Genomic DNA, 15418 nt, shown 5'->3' with positions numbered 1-15418 from the left:
GCTATGGATCAGTGGTTAAAAACTAGATCTGTGCGGAAGCGGACTGAAACACCAAAATGAAATACCGTGCACCTGTAAACGTGAAAACATATTTTGAATCTTCCAGAAGTGATTCGACCAGAGCTACCGAGACCTCCTATTACATTAGCTATCGTATTGAGAGACGAGGAGAAAATCACACTATTGGTGAAAATATGCTGTCAGATGCATGTTTGCAAAGGAAAGTGCTCTCTTATAATGAGTTTAATACCTCTGTCAAATAATACGGTGTCTCGAAGAATGCAGGACATGTCAGACGATGTTGAGATCAGTCATAAGTCACGTCAAAGGTTGTAAATTTTTTTTATATCCAAGTAAACGAAAGTATCGGCGTTTTGCGCAATATTCTGTGCTACTTGCTAAGCACTTGAAAGAGAATTCGAAGTAAATCTTTTTATTTGTCACTCATTGAAGGGGTCGTACGACTGTTAAAGACTTAGTTGAAGCAATTGATCATTATTTCGTTGAAAAAGAATTCAATGGTCAAAATGCATTGGGCTCACAACAGATGGAGGAAAATCCACGGAAGGTTGCTGCTACTCAGGCCGTCGTGCACGCGTGGCAGAAGTCGCTCTCGAAATGAAATTGACTCACTGCTATATACACAGACAGATCCTTGCATCGAAACCGTTGCCTCCAAATTTGCGAAACGTTCTTGATGAAGCGATCAAGGTTTTCAACTTTGTCAAGGTGAATCCTATCAACTACAGGTTGTTTAAATTGTTGTGGGCAGCCCCGTCTTAACGCATGGCCCACCCGGGCACGGCCCGGGGCCTCACAAAAATCAGATCTGGTTGAAATTTTCCAGAATGTGCCTCGTAGGGCCTCAGGAAACCCCCTTGGCCCGGAGGCCCATGATGCTCTTAAGACGGCCCTGGTTGTGGGAAGACATGGACATCCTTCACAACGCTTAGCTTTTGTACACCGAAGTTAGGTGGTTGTCCCGGGGTTAAGTCCTGACGTTGCTGTTCGAACTTCGGCACGAGGTAGCCCTTTTTTTGGTAAGTGTTTGAAACACTTCACGATTTCTTGTCACAAGCCGAGCTAAATTTAGCAGTCGGTCACTTGGAAGGATTAATGTCATCGTCTGAAAATTATTTTTCAGAGTCGGAAATGGGTGATCGGTGGAAATCTAATCCTTTCAAAGAAGACTATTTTGAACTGGCTTCATTGTTGATGCCAGAAAAGGAGATATTGCTAGAGCTCACATCAGATACTACTCTGAAGATCCTCTTCAATGAAGAAATGGTGAACCTAGTCAGTTTCCGAGCTTGCAGCGGTGACGAATACGTTGAACTTTCTAGAAAAGCCATAATGTTTTTATTGCCGTTTGTTATCATGGAGCTTATTGAACGGGCGTTTTCTTCGTATACTTATATAAAAAATAAATATAGAAGCAAATTGGACAGAGCTCCGGATTTGTGTTTGTATTGATCCTCTTTTGAGCCTAATTTTTCAAAACTTTATAATTCAATACAGTCCCAAATATTATATTAATTTTTTTTCCAATCTTTGTGTTAATTTGTTTGCTTACTTGAAAAATAAAAACTATATAATGAAAAAAAAGAATAGACCATTTAATTTAATTCAACATGTAGTTTTTTTTTTAAGTTTTCCGAAAACTGTAATGGGTGAAACAGATTGGGGGGGGGGGAGTCCGGAGGATTCGGGGTTGGGGGTACGCGGAAAGGAACCGAGCCAGCTGGGGGTACGCGGACTGAAAAAGATTGGGAACCACTGCTCTAGAAAATAACCACTTCAACGCATTGAACTGGTCCACATCAATGTGCCAACTCCTCGCGACGCCCCTGAAAATGGTTCGTGACGCCCCAACGCACACTTTGAGAACCACGACTGATTTACCGCACACCAACTCCGGTCATATCGACTTACAGCCATTTGCTACCGATCAAGTTGTGTCGGAATTTTAGGCTCCATCTGTCAGTGGTCACCTCAGGCTCAGTAGGAAAAGAACCTGATATCCATGTTCTTCCCCGGAATAGAATCCTTTGAGAACCACTGCTCAATCCAAAAAATTATGAATTCAGGGAATTCAATCCTTTAAACTCCTCATTCATAGTTTGAAAAACACGGCAGCACTAAAAACACACTGTAGCAACACTACATACTCTCTGTTAGGTACAAAGACACACACAACACACATACATGCACGCACAACACACATATATGCACACCTCCGGCCCTTCCAACTGATTCGGTAATGAATTGCCGAATCAGTTCGAAGTGATATATATAACTTATACAGTCGAATCCCGTTTTAACGAATACCGTTATAGCGAAAATCTCGTTTTAACGAACACATTTCTAAATCCCCCAGATAAGTTTACATAGGAACAATGCAAAAACTTGGAATCCCTTTATAACGAAATTTCGTTATAACGAAGTGATTTCTCCGGTCTCTTGGAGTTCGTTATAACGGGATTCGACTGTATAACTAGTTTTCGTGGGCCCCACTCGCGGCCTGCAGGCGATGTGCGTCTCTGCACCTGCCCATGTTCCCACATATCTTTCTATTGATATATCATTTCATGTACAACAAGTGGGGAAGTGTGTGTGTGTGTGGGGGGGGGGATGAAGTTGTGTGAGGGGTCCTGCTGCTGGTTGGTGTGGGTGGTTTGCTGGTCTAACCTCCTCCGCCCTGCAGCGAGTGTCCAGATCATGAGCTTGAACGGGATTTCCACATATAACTAGGGCTATATCATGGCACTGGGACCCATCCAGACATGGCCCACTCATGTCCATAGGAGAGGCCTGCATGTTGAAATCTGGTGCTATACTATTCAAAATTAAGTACATAATATACAGCAGTGGATCTCAAAATTTTGTCACCTGCGGCTCCCTTGTGTAATTCGTGATTCATCTGCGGCTCTCTGGAATAGTTTAGTAGATATTTTTGCCCATATATAAAAGCCACTTCATAGCATAAATAGGCACTCAAGCAATATCGGCATCTTGCCGTGACGTCCCTGACAAAGGTTGGCGACGCTAAGGAAGCACTGATATACAGGGGGGGGGGGGGATCCCATAAATTCGTAAATAGTTTAACAGTTCATAAAATTTAAAATAATTTGTATATTTAAATGCTGTATATTTGAATTGTTTTTCCTCAGCCACGAATCGGCGGCTGGAGCTTGACGAACGTTACAGAGACAGAAGAGATTGAAGGGAGGTTCAGGTCCAATCACTCCTGTTGGAAATTTCTATGGTGGAGCCCCGTACACCTCTTCCATTTATTTATTTATCAAAGTTAATGATTTATTTTATGTTCCTCGAGTAGGGTCGCGGAGCCCTTGGGAAGTGCACACGTAGCCCTCAGGGCTCCGCTTTGAGAACTCCAGTTGAGAACCAGTGAATTATGGAATACTGAAATTTCATCAATTGTGGGAGTATTAGAGTAATAAATGAAAGATATTCAGGATCAAAATGATGAAAATCATTTAAAATCAATCAAATCAAAATGATGGAAATTTCTGGAATTATTTCTTTCATTAATTCTGTTTATTCTGGATTTTCTTCAATTCTGAAAATCAGGAATTATATTTCTTTCGTTGATTATAAATTTTCATTAGGTTTGGAATTATTTCCTTCATTTATTCTGAATTTCCCCCCATTAGTTCTCAGACAATTTCTTTCATTAAGTCCCGATTTCCATTGGTTTTGAAATTATTTCTTTCATCAATTAAAAAAAAATTTCTGTAAGAAATTTTCATTAAATTGTTTGGCTAATTAAAATTTAATTGTATCTATGATTTTTTTGCATGGAAATTTTTCATTATTTGTTATAATGAAGGATTTTTTTTTTTTTTTTTGAATGTTCTGATTCCCCCTTTCCCCACAGAACATATAAAATCGGGGTCAGAGGGGCCCCCGAAATTATAAAGACCCCACTGGTCCCACTACCATTCTCGGACCGGGCCCCGCGTCTGGTAAGGGCGGTCCTGCTTGCTCCCCCCCCCCCCCATTGCCAACCCCGGTATAAAGAAATGAAATTTAATGTGATTCATCTCTTCCCGGAGGACAGAGACCCACCAGTATTTCCTACTTGGGGTGAGGAGGATCACATTAGATATTTCTTTGTCGTAATAACCACCATGACCATCGACAGAAACTACTTGGAATATAGTCATTTAAAGACCCCGGATGATGACTTCCTTCCACGGATGGGACGGAAGACGAAATTATAAGAAAAAATAACTGTTATCATTCCCCTCTCCAGATAATTATAAGAGCAATTGACCTCCTTCCTTTGACCCGATGACATAACCATTTACTTCAGTCTGGATAAGAAAAGAATGAATTAAAAAATACGCGGGGAGAGTCTTCTATGTTTGTCGAGTCGCGAGCACTGTTCCATGCCCATTAACAGCGCAAGAGCACCCATCCTGATGATCTGACATGCGCTCAAAATCAAATCAATACTACGTAATTCTTGAAATTTCAAATTACGGTTATCGAGTACAAAATCGCGCGCAAACATCGAGCACCTCTCGAGGCTTCGTTAAGCACAGCGGTGCTCGAAAGCAACAGTTTGAAGATGGCCTGTTTTTAATTCAGGATGTTACAGAGCACTCTCTTTCATTGAGAAATTCAAAATGTTTCGTCGTCATAAGTCCTCACTTGATAAAACACATACTGCATATCGAATCAGGGCCAGAATTGGGCAGGTGAGCACTGGACCACTTAAAAAATTAAGGTTATTAAAACTGTGTGTGTTTTAACTTTAAACTCAGCTTTAAATTTTATAAATTTTAGTTAAGGTGCCCGAACATTTTTTGGGGGCCCTTTGATATTTCTGTAAAAAAGAAATCGTTTATAGAGGTTTAGAGGTTTAACATTAGTTGAATTATCAATAATAAATGCAATACACGCATTAAAAAAATTGGAAATTTCCTTGAGAATCGATAAAAACTGGTCCGATTTCAGCATGGGCAGCTGTGGCATTTTCTCAGTGCCCAATAATTGGAGGGCCCTAAAATTAAACCAATTCTATTTGCTGAGTGACCAAACGTCTTCCACCCTAGTTGTGGAAGTCTTCTAATGCCTGCTTTGCTCAAAGCCCCCTCAAATCAGTCGGGCCCCAGGATAAAAATCTTCGATAATTTCGGGAGGGTGACCATACTCACATGCCCAGATCCTGCCACTGTTCTCAAGCTATACAGGGTGTCCTGCAAGTGCTAATGCAGCCTTTACCTCATCAGCCGTCATCGTAGAGGTATGGTTCCAATTTAAAAAATGATCAAAATTACCCTGTACCCCAGGCCCGTCATTTGGGGGGGTCGGGGGGCCGTTGCCCCCCCCCCTGCTTTTTAAAATACACTACAAATAGTATATATATATGCATACCTTGAGTACATGTTCTTTGCCCCCCCCCACCCCCCGGAAAAAGTTGAAATGACGGCCCTGCTGTACCCCCTTTTAAGAGTGAGAATACAGTGTGTCACACAATAAAAAAAAATCAAAACTTTTATACGTGTCCCTGGTGCTCTAACTTCCAATTAGAAAGATGTTACCCTGTCTTTTCTGAGCCAAACAAAAAAAACTCCATGTTTTTAACTGTAATATTCACTGAGATATTTTAATTCAAAAATCGGAGAAAGTTGGGAAAGAACGGCAAAAACTGACGGACAGCTCTCCTTTTCCCTCATTTAAGCTGTCGTTTCCCAATCTCAAAATTTCGAATTCGAATATTTCAGCGAATACTGCACTTTTTTTTTTGTTGACCTCAGGAGAGATATGGTAACAACTTTCTAATTGGAAGGGGACAAGAGGGGACCGTATAAAAAACTTATTATAGTATTTTCTATTTTGCGACATAATGAATGTGTTCACTCTCAAAACTGGTGAAGGGCAATTTTTCAACGCCTTTTGAGCCTTTTTTAAACTGAAATCATACCTCTACGATAGACGGTTGATGAGATAAAGGCCGCATTAGCACTTACAGGATACCCTGTATTATACGTACATATACAGATAGGCCCTCCGTACGATAGGCTTTTGACCGTCCGGTCAAGAATTTTAGAGAGGCCATTCACGTTGAATTTCATACTGCAAAAAAAAAATTTATCAACTATTTCGATTCTTGGGACTCTAGTCCAAAGAATTTCACAGCGCAGGCTTCTTACATCAAATTTCATGGTGCACATTTCTTTTGCCTCCAGACTAGAGAATTTCTGCGGAGTCTTTCACATTGATTTCATAGAGAAAAAATTAAAACATACTGTAATTCGATTCTTGGGCCTCTGGGCTAGAAAATTTCAACGACCCCTTACATTGAATTACAGTCAAAAAAATATATATAATTTTTTTTATATATTTTAATTCTTGAGCCTCTAGGTTCAGAGAATTTCAGCTTCCTTTGGTCGCTCTCATTGAATTTCATAGTGCAAAAAAAAAAAAAAAAAAAAATTAAATACACTATTTCGATTGTCGGGCCTCTATAGAATTTATTGGCTGGAAATTTTTAGGCTAAAGGATTTCAGCTGCCACTTGTATTTCGATTCTTAGGCCTCGAAAGAATTTCTAGGCTAGAGAATTTCATTTTGCCTCTTACATTGAGTTTCATACAGCAAAAAAAAAATTTCCTTCAATATTTCAATCTTGGGCCTCTGGGCTGAAGAATTTCAGCAGGCCTCAAAAATTTGAGAATCACAGAACTAGGGTTTTTTAACGGGCGTCTTACACTAAATTTCATATATAGTACGAAAAGAAAAAAATTTAAAAACTATTTAGATTTTTGGTCTCTTCTAGGCTGGATAATTTCAGCTGTCCTCTTGCATTAAATTTCATAGCACAAAAAACAACTTTTCTTTTGCGATTCTTAGGCATCTTAAATTTATTTTCCAGAATAAAAAAATTTTGAAAAATTATTTAGATTCTTCGGCCTCTGGGCTAAAGCATTTTAAGGAGGTTGGTGCACGCAAATTTCCCAAAAAAAGACACATTTTCGAATTTTTCAATTTTCAAATGCTATGGAATTTTGTGCGTCTAACTTTGTTCATGTGTTTTTGTTCTATCTGCACAAGAAGTATTTTCAAAATATTTCAATATAAATTGCTGGCAGGCGTTATATATATTTATATATATTATATGCTAATGTGTTTTCCACTAAAATGCTCTTTTCTCAAAACTAAGTGTTTTGTTTGATAAGGAACATTTTTTAATCGAATACTATTCGTTCAAATGTCTTGAAACTTTGTAGGGCTCTCAACACTATGTAAAGTGTTACATTTTTTAACGCGGGGATTTTTTATTAAGTTATTTAAAAGGTTTTTGTGACACAAAATATGATGAAATATGACAAAATATATTGAAAAACCTGCATGTTGTTGAAGTTAAAATTCGAGAAAAAAAGTAACCAATAATTAAAATCCTAAATGCTCATGATAAATTGTATAAAAACATCCATAGTATTTGAGAGAGAAAAAATTGAGTGCCTAAGGGCGGTATTCACCGACATGGTTTAAGCTATAATCACAATTTTTTGATAAGAGATCGACACGGATTGGTTAAATTCAGGGTTTAAACCAATCTATGTTGATCTCTTATCCAAAAATTGTAACTACAGGTTTAAACCATGTCGGTGAATACCGCCCTAAAGGGAATAGAAAAATTTCAAATGTCACTTAGGCCGTGACACTATAAAAGTTTGATAAAAATACTTTTATAAAACTTTTATAGCGTAATCCCAGCCTTGAAGGAAAGAGATTGATTTTTTCCCATAGGAAAGCATGGGAAGCCAAGATCTTGCACCAATATCCCCCCCCCCTATTTAATTTACATCTTACACTTATTTTCTAGTAATTTCATAGTGCAAAATAAATTGAAAATATTTCTATTCTTGGGCCTCTAAGCTGGAGATTTTTCAGTTTCCTTCCCGTATAAGGTATGCATATAGATATTTTGAAGAACAGTAAAATTGTTTTTAACAATTATTTAAACTGGGCCGCCAAATATCCAAGCCCGGCCTACATACAGATCAAGCATCTATTTGGACTGTAGTCATTTAAAACACACTAAATACTAAAAAGAATTTCATTTATGAGTTCTGGAAGATCAGATTAATTTATTACCAATGAGTTTAATTAATTGGTGCTTTTTTTGGTCAAATCTAAAATATATAGATAGACACAGAGAGATGTCCATGACTTAAAATTGCGAGGAAACATACAGAAAATTGCCAATAACATAAAAAAGCAAGTAAATATTTCTTACTTCGACGTCCTACAAAACGAAAAAAAAAAATAGAGGAGAAAAACAAAAAAATGGCGTAAGTATTGGTTCGTATCAATAATACTGTCTAGGAACTGTTCCGAGTTCTATCACAAGTACGAGAGCTCTTTCTTGAAAAAACACAACAATGACTCTCCATTCAATTGTTACCCATCCCCCCCCCCCTAAATTAGGCACTTAAGAAAATTCTGAAAAGCACTTCAAGTCGTTGATTTTCGGTGTTGGCCATCTAAATCAAGCACTTGGGTAAAAATTCTTATAAGCACCTGAAATCGTCGAATGGAGGCGCCGATTTTCGCAGTTCGCCACCTTAATTAGACCACTTGGGAAAAATTCGTAGAAGGACTTGAAGTCGTCTAAAAAAAAGCGCCGATTTTTTCGCTGTTGCACACCTAAATTAGGCACTTGGGAAAAATTCTTAGAAGGACTTGAAGTCGTCGAAACGAGGCGCGGATTTGCGATGCTTCTCCAGAAGCTTCTCGCCATCCTTGAGTTCCTCGGCGAGCATCCGAAGCACGTCCCGGAAATTCAAAGGGTCCATATTCTTACACAGCAAGTACAGAACGAACCAGTCCCCGAGTTCGGCATGGGTCAATATGACGTGTATGTCCTTCTTGTTGGATATACCGGACCTGGAACGGAGCGCGAGGTACCTCGTCGCCGGCCAGAAGATGATAAGGCACCTGTACACGAGGATGACCGCAGACAGGAACGCCAGCAGTATGAACCAGAACCAAAGGAAGATGTAGATCTTCTCGTTGATGATGTTCAGGGGCAAGATGCACAGGGCGTCGTGTTTCTGCACGTCGCCGGACGAACCGAACCTGTGGAAAGTACACTTGGTCATCCTCGGGAACACCTTGATCATCGGATCGGTTCTGTTCTCTTGATCCATCCCCGTGAACTGAATAACCTCGAGGCCGTACCGGGTGAACTCACCTCCCAGTAGAGTGTCTATCAGGTAAATCTGTCCGACGACGTTGACGAAATTCAGGAGCTCACAGACGATGAAACAGGTGACGTAACTCTTGTGCGTGTTCATGGTCGTCTTCAGGTAATTCGTAAGTAGGGATTTGTTCGTCTCCCGTTCCTCGGGATCCATCACCGGTGAATTCAGTCCCAACGTCAAGTTCTCTATCCTCTTCATCTCCCAACTCTTCCACATGTACCTCGGTACATAGAAGAAGATGGCCTGGAGGAAGAGCACGAAGCACACCCATTGGTAGTACGAGTGATATCTCCGCTGTTCACCAGGAGTATACTTGTCGATCCCTGGATGTGGGACTTCGACACCCACTTTCTTATCCCAGGCATCTGGCAGAGTGAAAGTGGTGTGAATCCAGCAATAAGTCTCCAAGACCTTCTCGGGGATGTCATCGTTCTGTATACAGTCGATGGGATCGCCGAAGTACTGTCGGAGAGTCGTCAGGATGCTGAACGCTACCAGGACCAGAGTCGTGAATTTATAGTGTAGTCGGAAGACATTATTGTCGATACAAGCTTTGTCGATCTTGATGATACTCTTCAGGGAACCGAAGACGTCGAACATGATGAACGGTGAGCACAATTATTCCAAGTGAACTGATGAAACTATCGCAGAACGAACTTACGGGGGTAAAAATTAATCTCTCTCGATTGGTCGGTTACGGTAGACACTAGAAACTCGAAACGACACGAACAGGCGTTTATAATCGCAGTCAAAACAAAGTGACCGTCGACGGCTGCGAGTCATAACTGGACGGTGCAAAAACAGAACAAAGAATAAAAGTATCACCACCGTCAGACAGCCTTGTCTATGTATGTATGTGTCTGTCTTCACTCGCAACTGAAATCCTGGCGTCACCACTGGGACCTAAACGGAGACTGGCACCGACAATAACGGATCTGATTGTCCACAACGCATCCTCTCGGCATTCGAGCGTATACGCACACACACCTTCTGTCGTCCTATGCGTACGGAGAGTGAGTGAATGGATTCAGAGACGCGGAGAGTGGAATGAAGGGAGAATCCTACACACACATAAAAATAAAAAACCGGTGGAAAAGAAAGTGAAGGATTCGCCTCCACCGCGCAACTTCCTCTGTGCAACCCTCCTACTTGATTCGTTGCATAAAAGACGCTCACTCCAGCGTAACACATACAAATAACAATAATAATAACCGCAGATGGGCAACTGAGAGAAAGAAAAGGGAGAGAGAGGCGTTATACAGGGTTCAGTCCTCTCTCCAATTCCCCTCTTATAAACGTCATGCCTATAAAAGCGTTCAACAGCGTACGCCCGCATACGCAGGGTAAGGTAAGTATGAGAATCCCCAATCCACAATGAAAGGAAAAAAAAACATATTTGATGAGATTCGTGAGTAATTTTCCAGATGACGTGCATTCGAGCGTTTCACCTGCTTCCGAAATTATTGGAGAATTATTTTAATACACAACAAAATAAGACTATCAAAAACGATTATTATGATGATCGGACGTCGGACAACGTCCTCGATGAAAGTCTATCTTTTATATCTGCGTATTTCGTGACGTTCGTTCGCTAAACGCGGGGCAATGATCCGACTTCAAAACAACATAGGTGGTGAGCAATTGAATTACACAAAGCTCGCGGTAGATCGGGGCCCCGGTCGAGGAGAGTGAAAGGTGTGCGGATGTGTTTCCGGACAAATTTGAAATTAGAATTCAATTTTATCGAATGCTTAATGTTTGAGATCCTCGGGTAAGCACAGGGACCGCCTTACCATACGCGGGGCCCAATGTGGAAATAATAGTGAGAACGGAGCCGTTTTAATGATTTTTTGGCTGCTTATCACCCGATTTTGTATATTTCGTGAGGAGGGGAATAGATTCATTCCTGCATTGTTACAGAATATACAGTAATGCTGAAAAATATCCACACAAAAAAATATAAACACGCAATTAAATTGAAATTGAAAAAAAAAACCCACAAAAATTGATGAAAATTCAGAACTGAAGAAAATTGCAAATTGATGAAAAGAAATACAGTAATTCCAAAACTAATGAAAATTAGAAAGAAAGTATCTAAGAACTGGTGGAAATTTAGAACTGATTGATTATAAATTGGAAAAATAATAGAAAGAAATTATTCTAGAAGTGACGGTAAATTCAAAATTTATGAAAGACATAATTTAATTGGTGAGAGCCTTTTTAATAATTTTTGTACCCCCCCCCCCGTTTGATTCGGGGTTTTGGTTCTTTTTTCCTCCACACTAGAAACAACTCGGATGACTGTATGACTGTATTCAAGGCATTTTTGTGCCCTATTCCCCTTATGCTCCATTTCTCTGTGATTTTGAATGAACAAACATTTGGCACCCAGCAGTCCGGCTGCCTAATCATTTATTAGCTTATATTAGAGAACCCATACATGATCAGTTATGAACGCGCTGAGTCATCGATAGGGGATTCCTCCACGTTTTTTATCAAAGTTTTCAACCGAAGTCACGCATGCGCACTATCTACAGCTGCTTTGAGACGCTTTTCGCAGCAGTTGCGCTGACTGCTAGCATGGGAACGACGTGATCAACGGAAGTTTGTTTCCTGTGGGTTTTCCTACTTCAAGGTGTAAATAATGCTGGGCTAAAAGGTGTAATGCCCCCCCCCCCAATCTCTCATTTAGTAAAATACTCCAAAAAAACATATACAGGTGAAACGAACCGCTGAGATATTTGCTTCCGAGTTCCCAAGGTAGATGGTAGCACTTCTGGAGCAAATGATCGGCATTCCTCAAAAACCAACTTGACGATAGTACATAACGCATACACGGCACATTCCGGCATGCAGCAATTTGTTAGAGGTTCCTAAGAGGAGTATTTATGAGGTCCATTGTGTGGTCCACATGCTGGCATGTGGACGCCGCAACATAATTTTCAGTGCGCGCTCAACCCTTTTACAGTGTAATTTATTTCAGAAAAATTTACCGAAAATGGAAATACATTTTTCTTCGATTACGTCACGGTCAGGGGTGCTAAGGGTTAAACTAGCTTCATTTCGATCAATAGTACGTTTTAAACTGTGTGTACTAACTGAATGGAATGTGGAGCCTCTCACATTCGTATCAATAGCGTATTTATGCAGCAGTTGATTTAATAACCCCTCAAATACTACTGAGGCTGTTTGGCAAGAGATCGAATACCCTGTTCCGACCCTGAGGACCCACTAAAGGTGCTCATATTCAACTTTATTAACCTGCAAATTAAGTTAATGAGTTTCATTCTCTACATCCAACTGCAATTCATGATTATATCATTGATCATTTTTGTCGCACCACGGTCATTTTCTGCACACGAGGGCTAATTAGACCGAGACCTACAATTTGTTGCCGATTCCGAACGGCAGGTTTGTTTTTTTTATACTCATCGAGAGGTTGGTGCCCTAACCCCTCGATGGGGGAACTCCCTGCGGTAGCAATTTTTTGCAGCGGTCAAGTCGCCTTTTTTTGTTGCACCCCTGTGTCAGGAAAGTTTTCTGACAAGGACGAACCGGGTATCGAACTCGCGACACCTCTAAACATCCTTTGGTACTTTGGGTGAGTATCTTATCGACCGGGCTACCGCACTCCAATGTACAGGTGAAATAAAAGAGGAAATGAAAAATTCATGATTATAATCACACGTGTGGATCTCTCACTATAAACCGTTACTTTTAATTTCAGTCCGGCCGGACACCATGTAAAAACTGGTCACACTATGCATTTCTTTTGTGGCGTTTCCAATCAATTTAAGTCCACCGTAGCTAATTGTCTCACAGCCATTATAAAATTCGCAACAATCGAAGTGAAAGCCATTTTCATCACAACCTCTCAAACAAACTTGAAACAATCACTACGAAGTAATGAAACCTCAAAATCATGGCCTCGAGGGTTTTTTTTTCTTTTTAGACGGAACAATAAATAATAGCGATACTGCCTGCCGTGTGTCTTTTCTTTTCCGTTCCTTTCTAACACAGTTCTGGTTTTCTATTCCCATTGTAATTCGAGGGCCCCGAATAAGGTGCGTGGTGGTAATGATATGTACCTCCTCATTAAAGTGGCTTCGTTTGACATCAGTGGCCGCATTCCGCGCAAATGAGGACCGAATACTACTCATTGCAGCCTCACGGAAAGTCACGCGGATATAAAAAATGCTTGAAATCACAGTTTCTCGTCCCAAAATATATTCATGTATGAATTATTTACTAATCTATAGCATTGGGGGGGGGTCCTTAATATTCGGGGCTATCAGGTAAAGAGCTACATAAAAGTTTGTATGTATTGCATTCAATGCCGTTTTGCCGAGGTATTAAGACGGCCGTAAAAATGCTTCACGGATTATTCTCGTACGTATTACACAAAATTCTCCTTTATTCCAATTCACTCTTCCCGCTGAAGATTATACTCATTAAATAAAACAATCGCCTTAAGCTGTACGCTTCTGTTACTTCGATACTTTTCTAATAATGTAGGGCCCAAAGAAAATCCAAGTATAATCATACCCTATTTTTGGAAACATTGTTAATGTATGGATATACAGGGTGCGTATGGTATTTTACTGGTGAACCGTTGATCCTAGAGCCCCATATTTCCATTTAGAAAAAGTATCCAAATAGCTTGTAGTACTTAGATACGTCATTTACGTTGAAAGGGGGTTTTTCATAGGTATTTAAATAAAAATTTTAACTTTTTATACGGACACGCTGTGCACCCAATGAAAAGGTTGTTGCCCTGTCTTTCCTGATGCTAACAAAAAAAACATTCCACGTTCCGAAGCGCAATATTCGGACAGATATTCAAACTCAAAAAACCGGAGGAAAGATAAAAATGCGAGTTATTTATATCGAATTCATTATATCGGGTCCGACTATATTTATCAAACATATTAGACTTTTTTTGTGAATTCTTTTCATGTACAGGGTGGGCAAAAAGTCCGTAGAAACTTTAAAAATGAATAAAAACCGGAAAAATAACTGAAATAAAAAATGGTTTGCAGGGTTAGCATCGCTAGGTCACGGGAATTTTTTTAAAGACAGGAAGAAAAATAACAAAAACACCCGATAGGTGGCGCTGATGTACACAAGTCAAAGAAAAGTTACGCAAATAACGAACACAATGCCTCCAAATCGTTTATTACAGCAGTATGTGTTCCACATGACCACCACCACAGGGGATAACACATTGCTGACGAGTCACAAATCCAGCAACGGCAGAGTGCAGCAGATCCGGATGTATATGTTACCGCTAAAGCTCGAAAGTCATTAACGTGCACATTACCTAGCTAATCTGCAGATTAACTGATTTGATACCTAGATAACATAACATAACATAACATAATTTATTTGTCCCCAGTCAATTTCAATAATGCTATACAAATAATAATAAGATAATCCGTAGAATAACTAATTTCTGTATTTCAGCGGTAACATATACATGACACCTCTTGGCGGATCTCATCTTTCAGTTCCGACAGATTGGATGGACCGGATCGGTACACTTTTCTTTGACTTGTGTACTTCAGTGCTACCTATCGGCTGTTTTTTGAATTTTCTTTCCTGTCTTAAAAGAATTCCCGTGACCTAGCGATGCTAACCCTTTAAACCGCTTTTTATTTCGGTTTCTACGGACTTTTTACCTACCCTGTATATCAAGTTCACCAATTGTATACACTGGGTCAGGGGTTCTCAAACTGTGCGAAGCCAACCTTTGTCAGAGGTGCCGTGGAGTGGCAGGAAAATGTTTGAGAACCCCCTGCACTAGGGGTTATTATGCGCATGACCACCGGTAAAAAGCGATAAATTTCACTTATTTGTCAAATTCGCCAAGTACGCTTGAGTATTATGTGTAATCACGGATGAGAGTGATAATTGTTTTAGTATTTATCAAATTTACCATTTACGCTTGGATATTTTGCATAATCACCAGTAAAAGCGATAAATTTATCAAACTTACCTAGACGATTGGCTTCTATGCATAATAACCGGTGAATATGCATAATAACCAGTTTATTAAATTTGCCGTAATATATAGGTCAAGAAAAATGTCGATTCTCTCCAGGCCTATGAGCTAGAGCTCTGTGACATCCTTTGTGAGGAGAAGGGGGCATTTATATTACTATTGCCTAGAGGGAAACAAAT

The 15418-nt window shown here is 40.0% G+C and overlaps 2 protein-coding genes across 2 annotated transcripts in view; both read right to left on the bottom strand.

The window, feature by feature from the left end:
- LOC149087779 (uncharacterized) overlaps positions 1 to 15418 on the bottom strand; it is a 227873-nt gene that overhangs the window by 152608 nt on the left and 59847 nt on the right. The gene's annotated exons all lie outside the window — the stretch shown is intronic.
- LOC149087782 (innexin inx2-like) lies at positions 8106 to 10315 on the bottom strand. Its single transcript, XM_089231691.1, has one exon. It carries the CDS (start codon positions 9836 to 9838, stop codon positions 8708 to 8710), a length of 1131 nt encoding a protein of 376 aa, XP_089087817.1. The 5' UTR covers positions 9839 to 10315; the 3' UTR covers positions 8106 to 8707.

The sequence above is a fragment of the Pholcus phalangioides genome, unplaced genomic scaffold (genome assembly GCF_987345545.1).
Source record: "Pholcus phalangioides strain wild (caught in Gottingen) unplaced genomic scaffold, Ppha-v1.0 ptg000004l_1, whole genome shotgun sequence".
Lineage (NCBI taxonomy): Eukaryota > Metazoa > Arthropoda > Arachnida > Araneae > Pholcidae > Pholcus > Pholcus phalangioides.
This window is presented reverse-complemented; position numbering and strand designations above follow the sequence as displayed.